This window comes from Pongo pygmaeus, chromosome 13, assembly GCF_028885625.2.
Source record: "Pongo pygmaeus isolate AG05252 chromosome 13, NHGRI_mPonPyg2-v2.0_pri, whole genome shotgun sequence".
In the NCBI taxonomy this organism is placed as follows: Eukaryota; Metazoa; Chordata; class Mammalia; order Primates; family Hominidae; genus Pongo; species Pongo pygmaeus.
In genome coordinates this window covers 78,200,170-78,214,175 of record NC_072386.2, presented here as the reverse complement: position 1 = coordinate 78,214,175, position 14,006 = coordinate 78,200,170, and the positions used below count along the sequence as shown (strand labels likewise).

The following is a 14,006-nucleotide window of genomic DNA, read 5'->3' as shown; positions in this document are numbered from 1 at the left end:
TTGGGGTGCCTTTTATTTCTTTCCTTTGCCTGATTGCTCTGGCTAGGACTTCTGGTCATATGTTGAATAGGAGTGATAGAAGTCTTATTCTAGTTTCTAGAGGAAAGGCTTTCAACTTTCCCCTGTTCGGTATGATGTTAGCTTGGGTTTTTTGTATGTAGCCTGTATTATTTTGAGGTATATGCCCTCCATGCTTAGTTTGTTGAGTGTTTGAATCCTGGGAGGATGTTGAATTTTATCAAATGCTTTTTCTGCATCAATTGAGATTATGTTTTTTTCCTTATATCTTGTAGGTGTGATATATTACATTCATTGATTTGTATATGTTGAATCATCCTTGCATCCTTGGTATAAATTACATCTGATCATGGTATATTATCTTTCTGATGTGCTTTTGGGTTTGGTTTGCTAGTCACTTTGTTGGAGATTTTGCATCTGTGTTCATCAGGAATATGGGCCTGTAGTTTTCTTATGTGTGTGTATGTGTCCTTAACTTGTTTTAGTATCAGGGTAATGCTGGCCTCTTGTAGTGAGTTAGAGAGAATTCCCTCCTCTTTGATGATTTAGGAATAGTTTCAGAAGGATAAATATTAGTTCTTCTATGTATGTTTGATAGAATTCGGCTGTTACTGCTTCTGGTCCTGGTCTTTTCTATGTTAGACTTTTTATTTATTTTTTTGTTTTTTTGAGATGGAGTCTCACTCTGTCTCCCAGGCTGGAGTGCAGTAGTGGCGTGATCTTGGCTCACTGCAACCTCCACTTTCCGGGTTCAAGCGATTCTCCTGCCTCAGCCTCCCAAGTACCTGGGAATACAGTGGCGCATCACCATTCCCGGCTAATTTTTGTATTTTTTGTAGAGATGTGCTTTCACCATGTTGGCCAAGCTGGTCTTGAACTCCTGACCTCAGGTGATCCACCTGCCTCAGCCTCCCAAAGTGCTGGGATCACAGGCGTGAGCCACCACACCCAACCTAGACTTCTTATTGATTCGATCTCACTACTCATTATGTTCAAGTTTTCTATTTATTTCTGATTCAGTGTTGGTATGTTGTATGTTTCCATTTCCTCTAGGTTTTACAACTTGTCATTATAAGTTGTTGATAATAGTCTCTCATCTCTTTTATTTCTGTGGTCTCATTTGTATTGTCTCCATTTTCATTTAAATTGTTTGGGTCTTCTCTTTTCTTGGTTAGTCTAGCTAGTGGTTTGTCAATTTTGTATATCTTTTCAAATAACCAACTTTTTGTTTTGTTGGTCCTTTGCATTATTTATTTACTTATTTATTTTTTCACTCTCTATTTCATTTAGTTCTGCTTTGACCTTTTGTAATTCTTTTCTTCTGCTAATTTTCTGTTTGGTTTGTTGTTGCTTTGTTCCTTGAGGTGCATTGTTAGATTTATAGTTTATAACTTTACCTTCTGGATGTCAGCATTTATTGCTATAAATTTCCCTCCTAGCACCATTTTTGCTGTATCTCAGTGATTTTGGTATGATGTCTTTCCATTTTTACTTATTTCAAGGAATTTTTTTATTTCTATCTTAATTGTTTTGTTGAGCCAGTGATCATTCAGGAACATGTTGTTTAATTTCCATGTATGTGTATAGCTTCCAGGGTTCCTTTTGGTGTTGATTTCTAGTTGTATTCCAGTGTGTTCTGAGAAGACACATGCTATGATTTTGATTTTTAAAAATGTTGAGACTTGTTTTGTGTCCTAACATGTGGTCTGTCCTGTAGAATGTTCTACGTTCTGATGAAAAGAATGTATATTCTGCAGTTGTTGGATAGCATGTTCTGTAAATGTCTGTTAGGTCTATTTGGTCTAAAGTCCAATTTAAATCCAATGTTTTTTGTTTGTTTATTATCTGTCTAATGCTGTGAATGGGGTGTCGATGTCCCCCATTATTATTGTATTGCAATCTAGTTCTCTCTTTATATTTGGTAATATTTGCTTTATGAATCTGGATGCTCCTATATTGGGTGTATATATATATTTAGAATTGTTACATGTTTTTTCTGAAATGACTCCTTTATCATTATGTAATGACCTATTTGTTTTTTTGTTTTCTTTTTTTTGAGACGGAGTCTCTCTCTGTTGCCCAGGCTGGAGTGTAGTAGCTCAATCCTGGCTCACTGCAAGCTTCACCTCCCGGGTTCAAGTGATTCTCCTGCCTCAGCTTCCCGAGACTCGTGCCACTGTACTCCAGCCTGGGCAACAGAGTGAGACTCCATCTAAAAAAAAAAAAAAAAAGTGCTGGGATTACAGGTGTAAGCCACCGTGCCAGCCATCTTTTTTTTTTTTTTTTTTTAACTGTTCTTGACTTAAAGTTCATTTTAGCTGATATAAGTATAGCCACCACTTGCTTTTGGATTTTGTTTGCATGGAATGTCTTTTTCCATCCCTTTAATTGCAGTCTATATTTGTCTTTAGTGTTAAAGTGAGTTTCTTGTAAACAGTGTCTAGGTGGATAATATGTTTGAATCCATTCAACCTTTCTATATCTTTTAAGAAGAGAATTTAATCTGTTTATGTTCCAGTTTATTATTGATATGTGAGGCTTTGTTCCTGTCATACTGTTGTTTTCTGTTGTTTTATATATTCTTTGTTCCTGTCTTTTTCTCTTATAGTTTGTCATTGTGGTTTGGTAGATTTTTGTAGTGGTACTGTTTGAATTATTTTCTTGCTTTGTATGTTTTCTTTACCAGTGAGTTTTACACTTTCACATGATTTCATGATGGTAAATGTCATCCTTTTGCCTCCAAGTTTACGACTTCCTTGAGCATTTCTTCTAGGGATGGTCTAGTGGTAACGAATTCTTTTAGCATTTGTGTTGGGATGACTTTATTTCTCTTTCATTTATGAATGAGAGTTTAGTTGACTACATTTAGTTGCCAGTTATTTTCTTCACACACTGAATATATCATTCCATTCTCTTCTGGCCTGTGAGTTTTCTCCTGAGAAATCCACTGTTAGTCTGATTGAGGTGACTAGACTCCTTTCTCTTGCTGTTTATAGGATTTGCTCTTTAAATATGACTTTAGACAGTCTGATTGTAATGTGCTGTGAGGAAGATCTTTTTGCATTGCATTTGCTTTGAGGTCGTTGAACATTTTGTTTCTGAATGTCTAAATCTCTTGATAGACTTGGGAAGTTTTCATCTGTTATTTTATTAAATAAGTTTCCTAATCCTTTCTTTGTTTCTTTGCCCTGGAGTATACTGCTAATTTGTAAATTTGGTCACTTCATGTTGTCCCAAATGTCACAAAGCCTTTTTTGTTTTTTAATTTGGCCAGGCACAGTGGCTCATGCCTGTAATCCTAACACTTTGGGAGGCTGAGATGGGAGGATTGCTTGAGGCTAGGAGTTTGAGACCAGCCTCTTTAACATAGTGAGACCCCATGTCTTTTTATTTAAAAAAATATGTATATTTCCGACTGGGCTATACCAACATACCTATTTTCAGGTTTTGAGATTCTTTCTTCTGCCTGATCTGGTTTATTGTTGAAGCTTTCAAATGTATTTTGTATTTCCTTTAGTGATTTTTTCAGTTCCAGAATTTGTTTCATTCTTTTAAAAATATCGATCTCTTTGATAAGTTTATCATTCATATCCTGAATTATTTTCCTGATTGTATTGTTTTTCTGAATTCTCTTGTATCTCACTGAGCTTCTTTAAAAATTAATGTTTTGAGGCCGGGCATGGTGGCTCACGCCTGTAACCCCAGCACTTTGGGAGCCCGAGGTGGGCGGATCATGAGGTCAAGAGATCAAGACCATCCTGGCCAACATGGTGAAACCCTGTCTCTACTAAAAATACAAAATTTAGCTGGGCGTGGTGGTGCATGCCTGTACTCCCAGCTACTCGGGAGGCTGAGGCAGGAGAATCGCTTGAACCCAGGAGGCGGAGGTTGCAGTGAGCCGAGATCATGCCACTGCACTCCAGCCTGGTGACAGAGTAAGACTCCATCTCAAAAAAAAAAAAAGAAAAAAATCAATGTTTTGAATTCTTTGTCTGAGATTTCTGAAATTTCTTTTTGACTATCTATTGCTAAATAATTATTGTGTTTCTTTGTAGGTGTCCTGTTTTCTTGCTTTTCATGTGCCTGTTCCCTTATGTTGATATCTGCACATACACTGTAGCAGGCACTTCTTTTTTGGCATTTGCTTTTGTAAGGGAGGACTTTTTTCCTGAAAATGTATCTATGGTGCTGGCTTGGTCTACCCCCAGTTGCTGGATTGCTACTGGCTTGCTTTCCTGTTCCAGCAGTGACAAAAAAAAAAAAATTATTCTGCCACTCTCTGCCATTTGATGGTGAGTTTAATCCATTTATATTTAAACCAATTCCTGATAAGGAAATATTTACTTCTGCTATTTTGCTATTTGCTCTCTCTCTCTCTCTCTCTCTGTGTGTGTGTGTGTGTGTGTGTGTGTGTGTGTATGTGAACCCCTCCTGGGTTCAAGTGATTCTCCTGCCTCAGCCTCCCGAGCAGCTGGGATTACAGGCATGCGCCACCACACCCAGCTAATTTTTGTATTTTTAGTAGAGACAGAGGTTTCTCCATGTTGGTCAGGCTGGTCTCTAACTCCCAAACTCAGGTGATCCACCCACCTTGGCCTCCCAATCTTTAGTTATTTTCTTACTGGTTACCTTGAGAATTATAGGTAATATCTTAAACTTATAACAACCTAGTTTAAATTAATACTAAACTAGATTGGTATTAATAATACCTTTAATAATTTGCAAAAACTCTGCTTCTTATATCTATGTTTCTCCCCCTTATATTGTGATTGTCACAGATTACATCTTTCTACATTGTTTGGCCATTAACATAGATTTATAATTTTTGTTTTATGCATTTATCTTTAAATCATATGGGAAAAAGAGGGCTTATTAATAAAAATACAGTGATACTTTCTTCATTATTTACCTATGTAACCATTGTTCATTATTTCTATATATGGTTTTCAGTTACTGTCCAGTGTTTTTTCCTTTTAGCCTGAAGAATTCCCATGAGCATTTTTTTTGTAGGTCAAGTCTACAAGTAACAGACCTCAGCTTTCTCAAATCAGAGAATGTCTTAATTTCTATTGCATTTGTTAGAGAGAGTATTGCTGGATATCAGTCTCAGGATTCTCTCTCTTTGGAGTTCAACAGATTTACTATAATGTGTCTTGATGTGGATCTCTTTGAGTTTATCCTATTTGCAGTTTATGCACTTCTTGGATGTGTATATTAACTTTTTCATCCAGAGGGATTTGACTGTTATTTCTCAAGATACAATTTCAGCTCCCTTTTTTTTCAACTTTCCTTCTTTGACTTTCATTATATATATGTTAGTACTTTTTTGGGTGTCCCTCAAGTCTCTTAGGTTCTGTTTATTTTTCTTCATTCTTTTTTCTTTCTCTTTCTTAGACTGGATAATTTCACTTGACCTATATTCATTTTTACTGATTCTTTTTTTTTTGGAGATGGAGTCTCACTCTATTGCCCAGGCTGGAGCGCAGTGCCACGATCTCAGTTCACTGCAACCTCTGCCTCCTGGGTTCAAGGGATTCTCCTGCCTCAGCCTCCCGAGTAGCTGGGATTACAGGCATACACCACCACGCCCGGCTAATTTTTGTGGTTTTTTTAGTAGAGACGGGGTTTCACCACATTAGCTAGGCTGGTCTCAAACTCCTGACCTTGTGATCCGCCCACCTCGGCCTCCCAAAGTGCTGGGATTACAGGCGTGAGCCACCACACCCGGCCATTTTTACTGATTCTTATGCCCACTCAAATCTGCTGTTGAGCCCCTTTAGTGAATTTTTAATTTCATTTGTTGTACCTTTCAGTTCTAAAATTTCTATTTCTTTTTAAAAAATTTCTCTCTTTATTGCCATTTCCTGTTTGTTGCATACTTTGTTCTCTTGGTTTTCTTGAGTTCTCTAAACATATTTAAGACAGTTGATTTAAAGTCAAAGCCTAGTAATTCCCCTAGTCATTCAACAGGATAAGTTTCTGTTAATTTCTTTTTTTTTTTTTTCCTATGACTGGGCCATATTTTCTTGTTTCTTTGCATGCTTAGTTTTTTGTTATTGTCATTAAATACTGTACATTTTGAATATTAGGATGGGCAAAAAGGAAAAAAATAAGAAAAAAAGATATCTTCTCCAGGTCTATGCATTTTGTTTCTGTATGGCAACACTACTTCAGTGCTTAGCCAGGTCTTTCACAACCCTGCTTAGTCCTGTCCTTAGCCTAGAGATTAGCCAGAGGTTGAAGTTATGCTCCCCTCAGATCTCTTCTAAGCATGCATTCTGCCCTGAGCATTCAAGTGGCTTTCTAGTTCCCTGGTATACTTGAGCACTTTTTCCAAGACTTTATTCCCCAAAGATTCTTATTCTCTACCTTTTCTTTCCTTGGCTTTCAGCATATCTGTTGTTTGTCTCAACTGTTCTTTTGCCCTACACAACAGTGACTTGTTAATTTGCCTTTTAGTATTTTTGAAAAACATCCCCTGTGTAGCTATGTCTTCATGGTGAAGCAGCATTGTTGTCTGGGGTAATACCCAAGGTTCATTGTCCCACAGCCACAGAAAACCAGGACGTGAACACACCACTGTGAGGTTAAGAGTGGATGTTTAACAGGTGAAAGAAGGAGAGGACCTGTCTGCACAGAGAGGGGTCCCGGAGAAAATGGGTTGCCGCTTCCACAGTCAAATGCAGGTTTTACAGATGAGCTTGAGGAGGCAGTGTCTGATTTACATAGGGTACGAAAAATTGGTCGGACCACGTGTGACACTTGCATAGGATGTGAAGAAGCTGGCCGCCCCACCCTAATCTTTTATTATGCAGATGGGTTCTCTACTGGGCCAGTGCCATGTTGCCTGCTTTTTTACTGTACACGTGGTGACAAAGAAAAGGGAAGATGGAGACTGGGCGCAGTGGCTCACGCCTGTAATCCCAGCACTTTGGGAGGCCAAGGTGGGCAGATCACCTGAGGTCAGGAGTTTGAGACCAGCCTGGCCAATATGGTGAAACCCTGTCTCTACTAAAAATACACAAAAAAATTAGCCAGGCGTCATGGCGCACGCCTGTAATCCCAGCTGCTTGGGAGGCTGAGGTGGGAGAATCACTTGAACCCAGGAAGCGGAGGTTTTGGTGAGCCGAGATTGCACCACTGCACTCCAGAGTGAGACTTTATCTCAAAAAAAAAAAAAGAAAAGGGAAGATGGAGCCTCCGTGTTTAACATACTTGGCTTCCAGGTATCCCTTTTCTATTGCAGAGCATTTACCTGTGCAAACTTCTAGCTTGCTTATCTATGTTTGCAGCTCTATTTTTCAGGCTGCTCTTTGTTAGAAAAGAAATTATTTGGGGGCTGCTTTTTATTAAAAGGGAAGCCTTGCTGAGGGCTCCTTAACCCTCACTATCTACCTAAATAATTTATTTCTAGCTCCTGTATCAATTGCAAGAAAGTTCTGACTTAGCTGAAATGCAGTCAGACCCCTTGAATCAAAACAATTCCTTGGGAATGAGGTCTCTTTTACTTGGGAACCAAGTCAAGACAAACAATTCCTTGAGAATAAGATCCCTTTGACTGTTGTCAGGATTAGGTTCTCAGGCTAGTAAAGTAGCATGCTATCTTTAAGACTGCTACTGTGGCCAGGTAGGGAGTGTGGCAAGGGTATGTTACAGTACTACAAAACACTCTTAGCCTTTTTCAGTTGCCCTTTTTCTGATTAAGTGTTTTCTCAGTTGTAAGCTTTTTACTCTCTTCCCAAATTCCAGTAAAAGTGATTCTGACAGCTATGCAGTAGTTTTCAGTGTTTCTGAGACAGGATGACCCCTAGCACTTCCTATTTTGCCATTTTTTTGTTGTTGTTGTTCTTATTGATGCATTTCTAATTCAAAAGCACACCCTAGCCCACTTTAGTCTGTAGTTCAATATCCTATTGTGGTCTGCCCCACTTATGTACTATCCTGAGGCCAATGTGAATTCTGGAAATTATTCTACACTATAATTCAGTTCTCAGTATTTTTTTTCTGTGTAGATTCTGGTTCGTTTTATGTAGGGTTTATTTAGGACTTCTTAAAAAGATGTAAAACATTCTTGTCTGAAGGCTCCTCTTCTCTGATTCTCCCTTATCTCTTCTTAGGATGACTTAAGTGCAGGGTGTGGAAAGTTAACAGAGCACCCCACTGTGTGTGCAGCTGCCATGCTGGTTGAGATCAGAAATGACATCCTTTCTTTGCTTATGTTTGCTTGGTGTCAGTTGGGGCTAGCTGACAAAGCTTCCTCTCTCAGTCTTTCCGATAGCAGTACCTGATTGGGAGGTGAGGACTCTGCTTTGTCTGCTTTTCTTATTGTTGGCAGTGATGGTTGACAGGCTTCACACCTCAGCCTCTGTGGCTAAAGTGCCTGATTAGGAGTGAAAGGGGCACAGTTCCTCTTTGGCATTAGGGTTCCCTTCTGCCAGGCCTGTTTCTTCTCCTTTTGCATGATCTCCATTGGTTAGAGGGAATGGTCTTTCCTGGGGCCTTTTGGGTTGTTGTTGTTATTAATGTACCCTTTGGTAATTCTGGGTTGCAGTTTGCTCCTGTGTACAGACTGGGATATACAGGAGGCAAAAATAAATCCTAAGGAATTCATTTCCAGGTCCTCCCTTGATTCCTGAAGACTCTACCTGTCCTTTCTTCTTTCCACATTTCAGAGTTTCTGATGTTTGCTTTATGTGCTGTGTTCATGGTTTTAAATTATAGTTAACAGAAACATTGGGGTGGAATATGCTTACTCTATCATGACTGGTACAGGCACTCAACTCCCGCAATCATTTGTCAAATGAATGATTAAATGATACATGGTTCTTGCCTTCAAGTTACTTGTGGTGTATGTGGCTTACATTAACATAGATGTACTATTAAGAGAATTAAGACTCATTCCTGTGAGAGTTTTCATAGGCAAAGGAATGAGATTATTTCTAGCTGTTAGGGAATAGGATATGTGGTGTGGTGGTGTGGTAATTGTTCTGACAATGGTTCTCTGTCACCAACTGGATGTCCTGCAGCTCAGTTCAGTTCTCACACTAACAGATCCCACAAGTTATAGGCAGAGGTCTCCACCAAGAGTGCCTCCACTTCACACTCCAGCTGCAAGTATCAAGGTCCACCTGCAGTTAGGACCAACTGGCCATAAATTCTGGAGTTCCCACATATCTCTCAGGTTTAATAATTTGCTAGAACCACTCACAGAACGTACTGAAAGCACTATACTTATAATTAGCATTTTATTATGAAGGATACAACCCAGACACAGCCAAATGGAAGTAATGCATAGACGAAGGTCTGGGGGTTGGGGAGACAGAGATTCCTTGTGGAATCCAGACACATTATCCTCCCAGCACATCAGTGTATTCACCAACCAGGAAGCTCTGCTATGCTCCTGGTTAGCCCTCAAATGATGTGTTTGGTGATGTGTTTGATGTGTTTTCCTGGTGAACAGCCTCTAGTCTGCAATACGTAGAAGCCACTATGAGACAATTCATTAGCATAACAAAGACACATCTATCACTCAGAAAGTTCCAAGGGTTTTAAAGCACTGTGCCAGAAACTGGCACTTACATACTGTCTATTCTTCATTATTCTTTATTATACTACAGTCATCAAATAAAATTTCAGGGAATGTGGCATTTGAGTGATTTAAATAATACGTAGACTTAAACGTTTGAAAACTGGGAAAGGGGTATTCTAGGCTGAGAAAGTAGCATTAGCAGTCACACCAGAGGAACACACACACACAAGTGCAGGAATTGATATGTAGAACTACATCAACTTTTTGGTTTTAGTGTAGGATACATGAAAAGGAAAACTAAGAAATAAAGCTAGATTGGGTCTATCATTTAATGATATTTATTAATCAGAGAATCATTTATTCCTACAGAGCAGAAGAGAGAAAAGATCTGTTCATGTTTTTCCGAAGCCTGCATTTTTTTGTGGAGTGGTTTGAATATCGTAAGCGCACGTTTAAACATTTCAAGGTAAAGTCTGAAGTCTTTGAATTTAAACATATATGGAAAACAAAGCTGATATTAATTGGGGATTCATCCATAATATCCTTTTCTTAAAAGCTTTCAAACAGTAGAAAAGATTCTCATTGACTTTTGGAATTTGCAATTATTTGGAATAACTGGAGGAGGATTACTTCTGTACAAATCAGTGAACAATTTATATTGTGGAATGTCTTGAAAGAAGTGTGGTTATATTCAAATTTATTTAAAATGCACATTTTGGAAAAACATTCTTTCAAGAGTATTTGAAGTAAAACAACAAATGTTAATAAAGAATATCATCACAGCAGGCTTATCATGTAGTGGTATACTGCTAACTTCCTGAGCCAGACTCTGTGTTTTCAGCTTCTCAATTGTGCATTTCGAGTTTAAATACCAAAGCCTGATTCTTGTGAAGTAATGCTTCCTAAAGCCTGATATGGGTACTTTAAAGTACTTCCTTTTATTCCCTTTCTTTGTTTTCGGGCATAACTGAAATTAAGTTTGATTGCATCGTAATACCTCAGGTTCTACTCATTTGGATAGCATCAAATTATTGACAGCATTAATCCACACAGAAACCAGTTCTGAAAGTCAACTTAAATAATATTTCAGGGTTCAGATTCTCTCAAAAGCCTAACCAGGTCATGAATATTGTTTTTAGGACTTGTACTAACTCTCCTTTATTTGGGGTTCTATTGTTTTTTATTATTATTTATTCTATTTGGTTGAGCTAATAAAATCTGTCACGCCTAGGATTTTTTTCCACAGAGAAACATGGGCAGTTCTGTACTATAGTACCTTGAGGTGTTCTCATGATTTTGTTATATTTGATCATAGGTAGTCTTATGCCAGAAAAATTAAATATTTCTGCTTCACAAGTGTTATAATACAGTAATGACTGGGGAGTGTGCTGGCAGTTATGGTAATAGATGAATCACCTAATGTTGCTGTTTCCTTATGCATTTGAATGGGTGATGGAAAATGGGAGCACTAGTCTCCATTTCCAAAGCTGATTTGACTCTACGTGCTTTCCAGGCAGGTATGAAGTATAATTGGTGTATTTTTCTTATGCAGGGTAAAGAGCTTCTAGGAGCTGGTCTTTGCTAGTTGTAACATTACTAGGGTGGAAAAAACCAATCACATTGTTCTGTAACCGTACCCAAAATCCACATTGTTTTGTAACCATCACCACTATCCTTCTCCAGAAGTTTTTCATCATCCCAAACTGAAACATACCCATTAAACATTAACTCCTCATTCCTGCCTTCTCTTAGCGCTTGCTACCACTGTTGTGTTTTCTGTTTCTATGAATTTGACTATTCTAGGTACCTCATATATGTGGAGCATCTTTTCACTTAGCATAATGTCCTCAAAGTTTCTCCATGTTGTAGCATGTGTCAGATTTCTTTTCTTTTTTTTTGAGACAGGGTCTCACTCTGTCGCCCAGGCTGGAGTCCAGTGGTGCAGTCATGGCTCATGGCAGCTTTGACTGTCCCTGGCTCAGGTGATCCTCCCACCTCAGCCTCCCAAGTAGCTGGGACTACAGGCATGCCACCATGTCAGCTAATTTATGTATTTTTTGTAGAGATGCAGTTTCGTCATGTTGCCCATGCTGGTCTTGAACTACTGGGCTCAAGCAATTGACCTATCTTGGCCTCCCAAGCCCAGTGCCCTCCCCCTGCCTTTTTATTAAGGCTGGATCATATTCCATTAAATGTATATACATTTTGCTTATCCATTCATTTGCTGATGGTCACTGGTTGTTTTTACTTTTGGGCTATTGTGAATAATCCTGCTGTGAACATTAGTGTACTGATATCTGTTTGCACCCCTTTCAATTCTTTTAAGTGTAATTATATACCTGGAAATAGAATTGCTGGATCATATGGTAATTCTATGTTTAATTATTTGAAGAACTACGTACTCTTTTCCACAGCGCTTGTACCATTTTACACCAGCAAAGCACGAGTACTTCAGTTTCTCTACAACTACTTTAATACTTGTTATTTTCTGCTTTTTTTTTTTTTTTTTTTTTTTTTTTGGCTATAGCCAACCTAATGGGTAGGAAGTGATATCTCACTGTGGTTTTGATTTACATCCTAATGGTTAGTGATGTTAAATGTATTTTTATATGCTGGTTGGCCATTTGTATATCTTTGAGGAAATGTCTGTGCAAGTCCTTAGCCCATTTTTGAATTGGGTTGTTTTTTGTTGTTGAATCGTAGAGTTCTTTATATATTCTAGATATTAATTTCCTCTTAAATATATGATTTCAAAATACTTTCTCTGGGTTGTCTTTTGACTCTTGATAGTGTCCTTTGATGAGCAGAAATTTTTAATTTTTAAAATTTATTTTTATTTAATTTTTAATTGACTAATAGTAATTTTACAGATTCATGGGGTACATAGTGATGTTTCAATACATATAATGTATAGTGATCAGATCAGGGTAATTAGCATTTCCATCAGCTTAAACATTTATCATTTCTTTGTGTTGGGAACCATCAGTATCTTCTAGCTATTTGAAACTATATATTATCGTTAATTATAGTCATCTTACAATGGTATAGAACTTATTCCTCCTATCTAGCTGTAATTTTGTATCCTTTAACAAATCTCTCCCAAAAGTTTTAAATTTTGTTGGAGACCAGTTTATCTATTTTTTCTTTTTTACGTGTGTTTTTGGTGACAAATCCAAGTAATTCCGTGCCAAATTCAATGTCATAAAGGTTTTCCTCTGTATTTTCTCTAAGAATTTTATAATTTAACCCTTAAGTTTAGGTCTTTTAGTTCGTTTTTTAATACTACATAAGGTAGGTGTCCAACTTCATTCTTTTGTATATGGATATCCAGTTTTCCCAGCACCATTGTTGAAGAGACTGGCGTTCTCCACTGAATGGTCTTTGTACTTTTGTTGAAAAGTATCTGACCCTATTTGGAAGGGTTTATTTCTGGGCTGTTTAATTTATTCTCTTGGTCTATATGTCTGTACTTATGCTAGTACCACACTGTTTTCCTTTTTTTTTTTTTTTTAGACAGTCTTGCTCTGTCGCCTAGGCTGGAGTGCAGTGGTGCGATCTCAGCTCACTGCAACCTCCGCCTCCTGGTCAAGCGATTCTCCAGCCTCAGCCTCCCAGTAGCTGGTATTACAGGCACCCGCCACCACACCCGGCTAATTTTTTGGAATTTTTAGTAGAGACAGAGTTTAACCATGTTGGCCAGGCTGGTCTCAAACTCCTGACCTCAAGTGATCCACCCACCTCAGCCTCACAAAGTGCTGGGATTACAGGTGTGAGCCATTGCGCCCAGCCACACACTGTTTTCATTACTGTATCTTTGTTGTAAATGTTGAAGTTAGGAAATGTGAGTCTTCTATCTTTATTCTTATTTTCAAGATTCTTCTGTTTATTTGGGGGGTCTCTTGAAGTTCCATTTTATTTGTGTGAAAGCATCATTGAGATTTTGATGGCAACTGTGTTCAGTCTGCATATCATATTGGATAGTATTGTTGTCTTAACAACATTAAATCTTACCGTCCATAAACACAAGACATCTTTCCATTTATGTATGTCTTTAGTTTTTTTCAGCAATGTTAGTAAGAAGTAAATTATTTAAAAATGTAAAGCCTCTAATTATTAGTGTCAAGAATGAAACATTATGAATATAATGGAGACAGCATATTTTTACTTTCTCTAATTATTTCGTCTGATATCTTCTGGATCTTGGTGGTATAATTTGTATTGTTTATTTTGTTTTATTTGTGATTTAAGGTTGTATATATGAAGGTGTAAGGTATGCATGTTCATATCCTCTTATCTAGAAATCCCCAAATTATTTCTTTAATTCTGGAATTCATACCTTTTACCAATCTTCTTTCTCCCTTATCATTATCTTATCTAAAACTACTGACTTTTGAATTTTTTCTTTATTTGAGAGTTATTTGATGGTGTTTTGCTCTGTAAGTTTTATCATAAAAATAAT

At 37.8% G+C, this 14,006-nt stretch overlaps 1 protein-coding gene across 3 annotated transcripts in view; it reads left to right on the top strand.

The window, feature by feature from the left end:
• Positions 1–14,006, top strand: part of CENPP (centromere protein P) — a 286,353-nt gene that overhangs the window by 44,715 nt on the left and 227,632 nt on the right. For all 3 annotated transcript variants that reach the window (XM_054502643.2, XM_063650259.1, XM_063650258.1), the window contains exon 5: positions 9,917–10,013. In XM_054502643.2, coding sequence (XP_054358618.1) covers positions 9,917–10,013 — 97 coding nt within the window. The remainder of the gene's footprint in view (positions 1–9,916; positions 10,014–14,006) is intronic.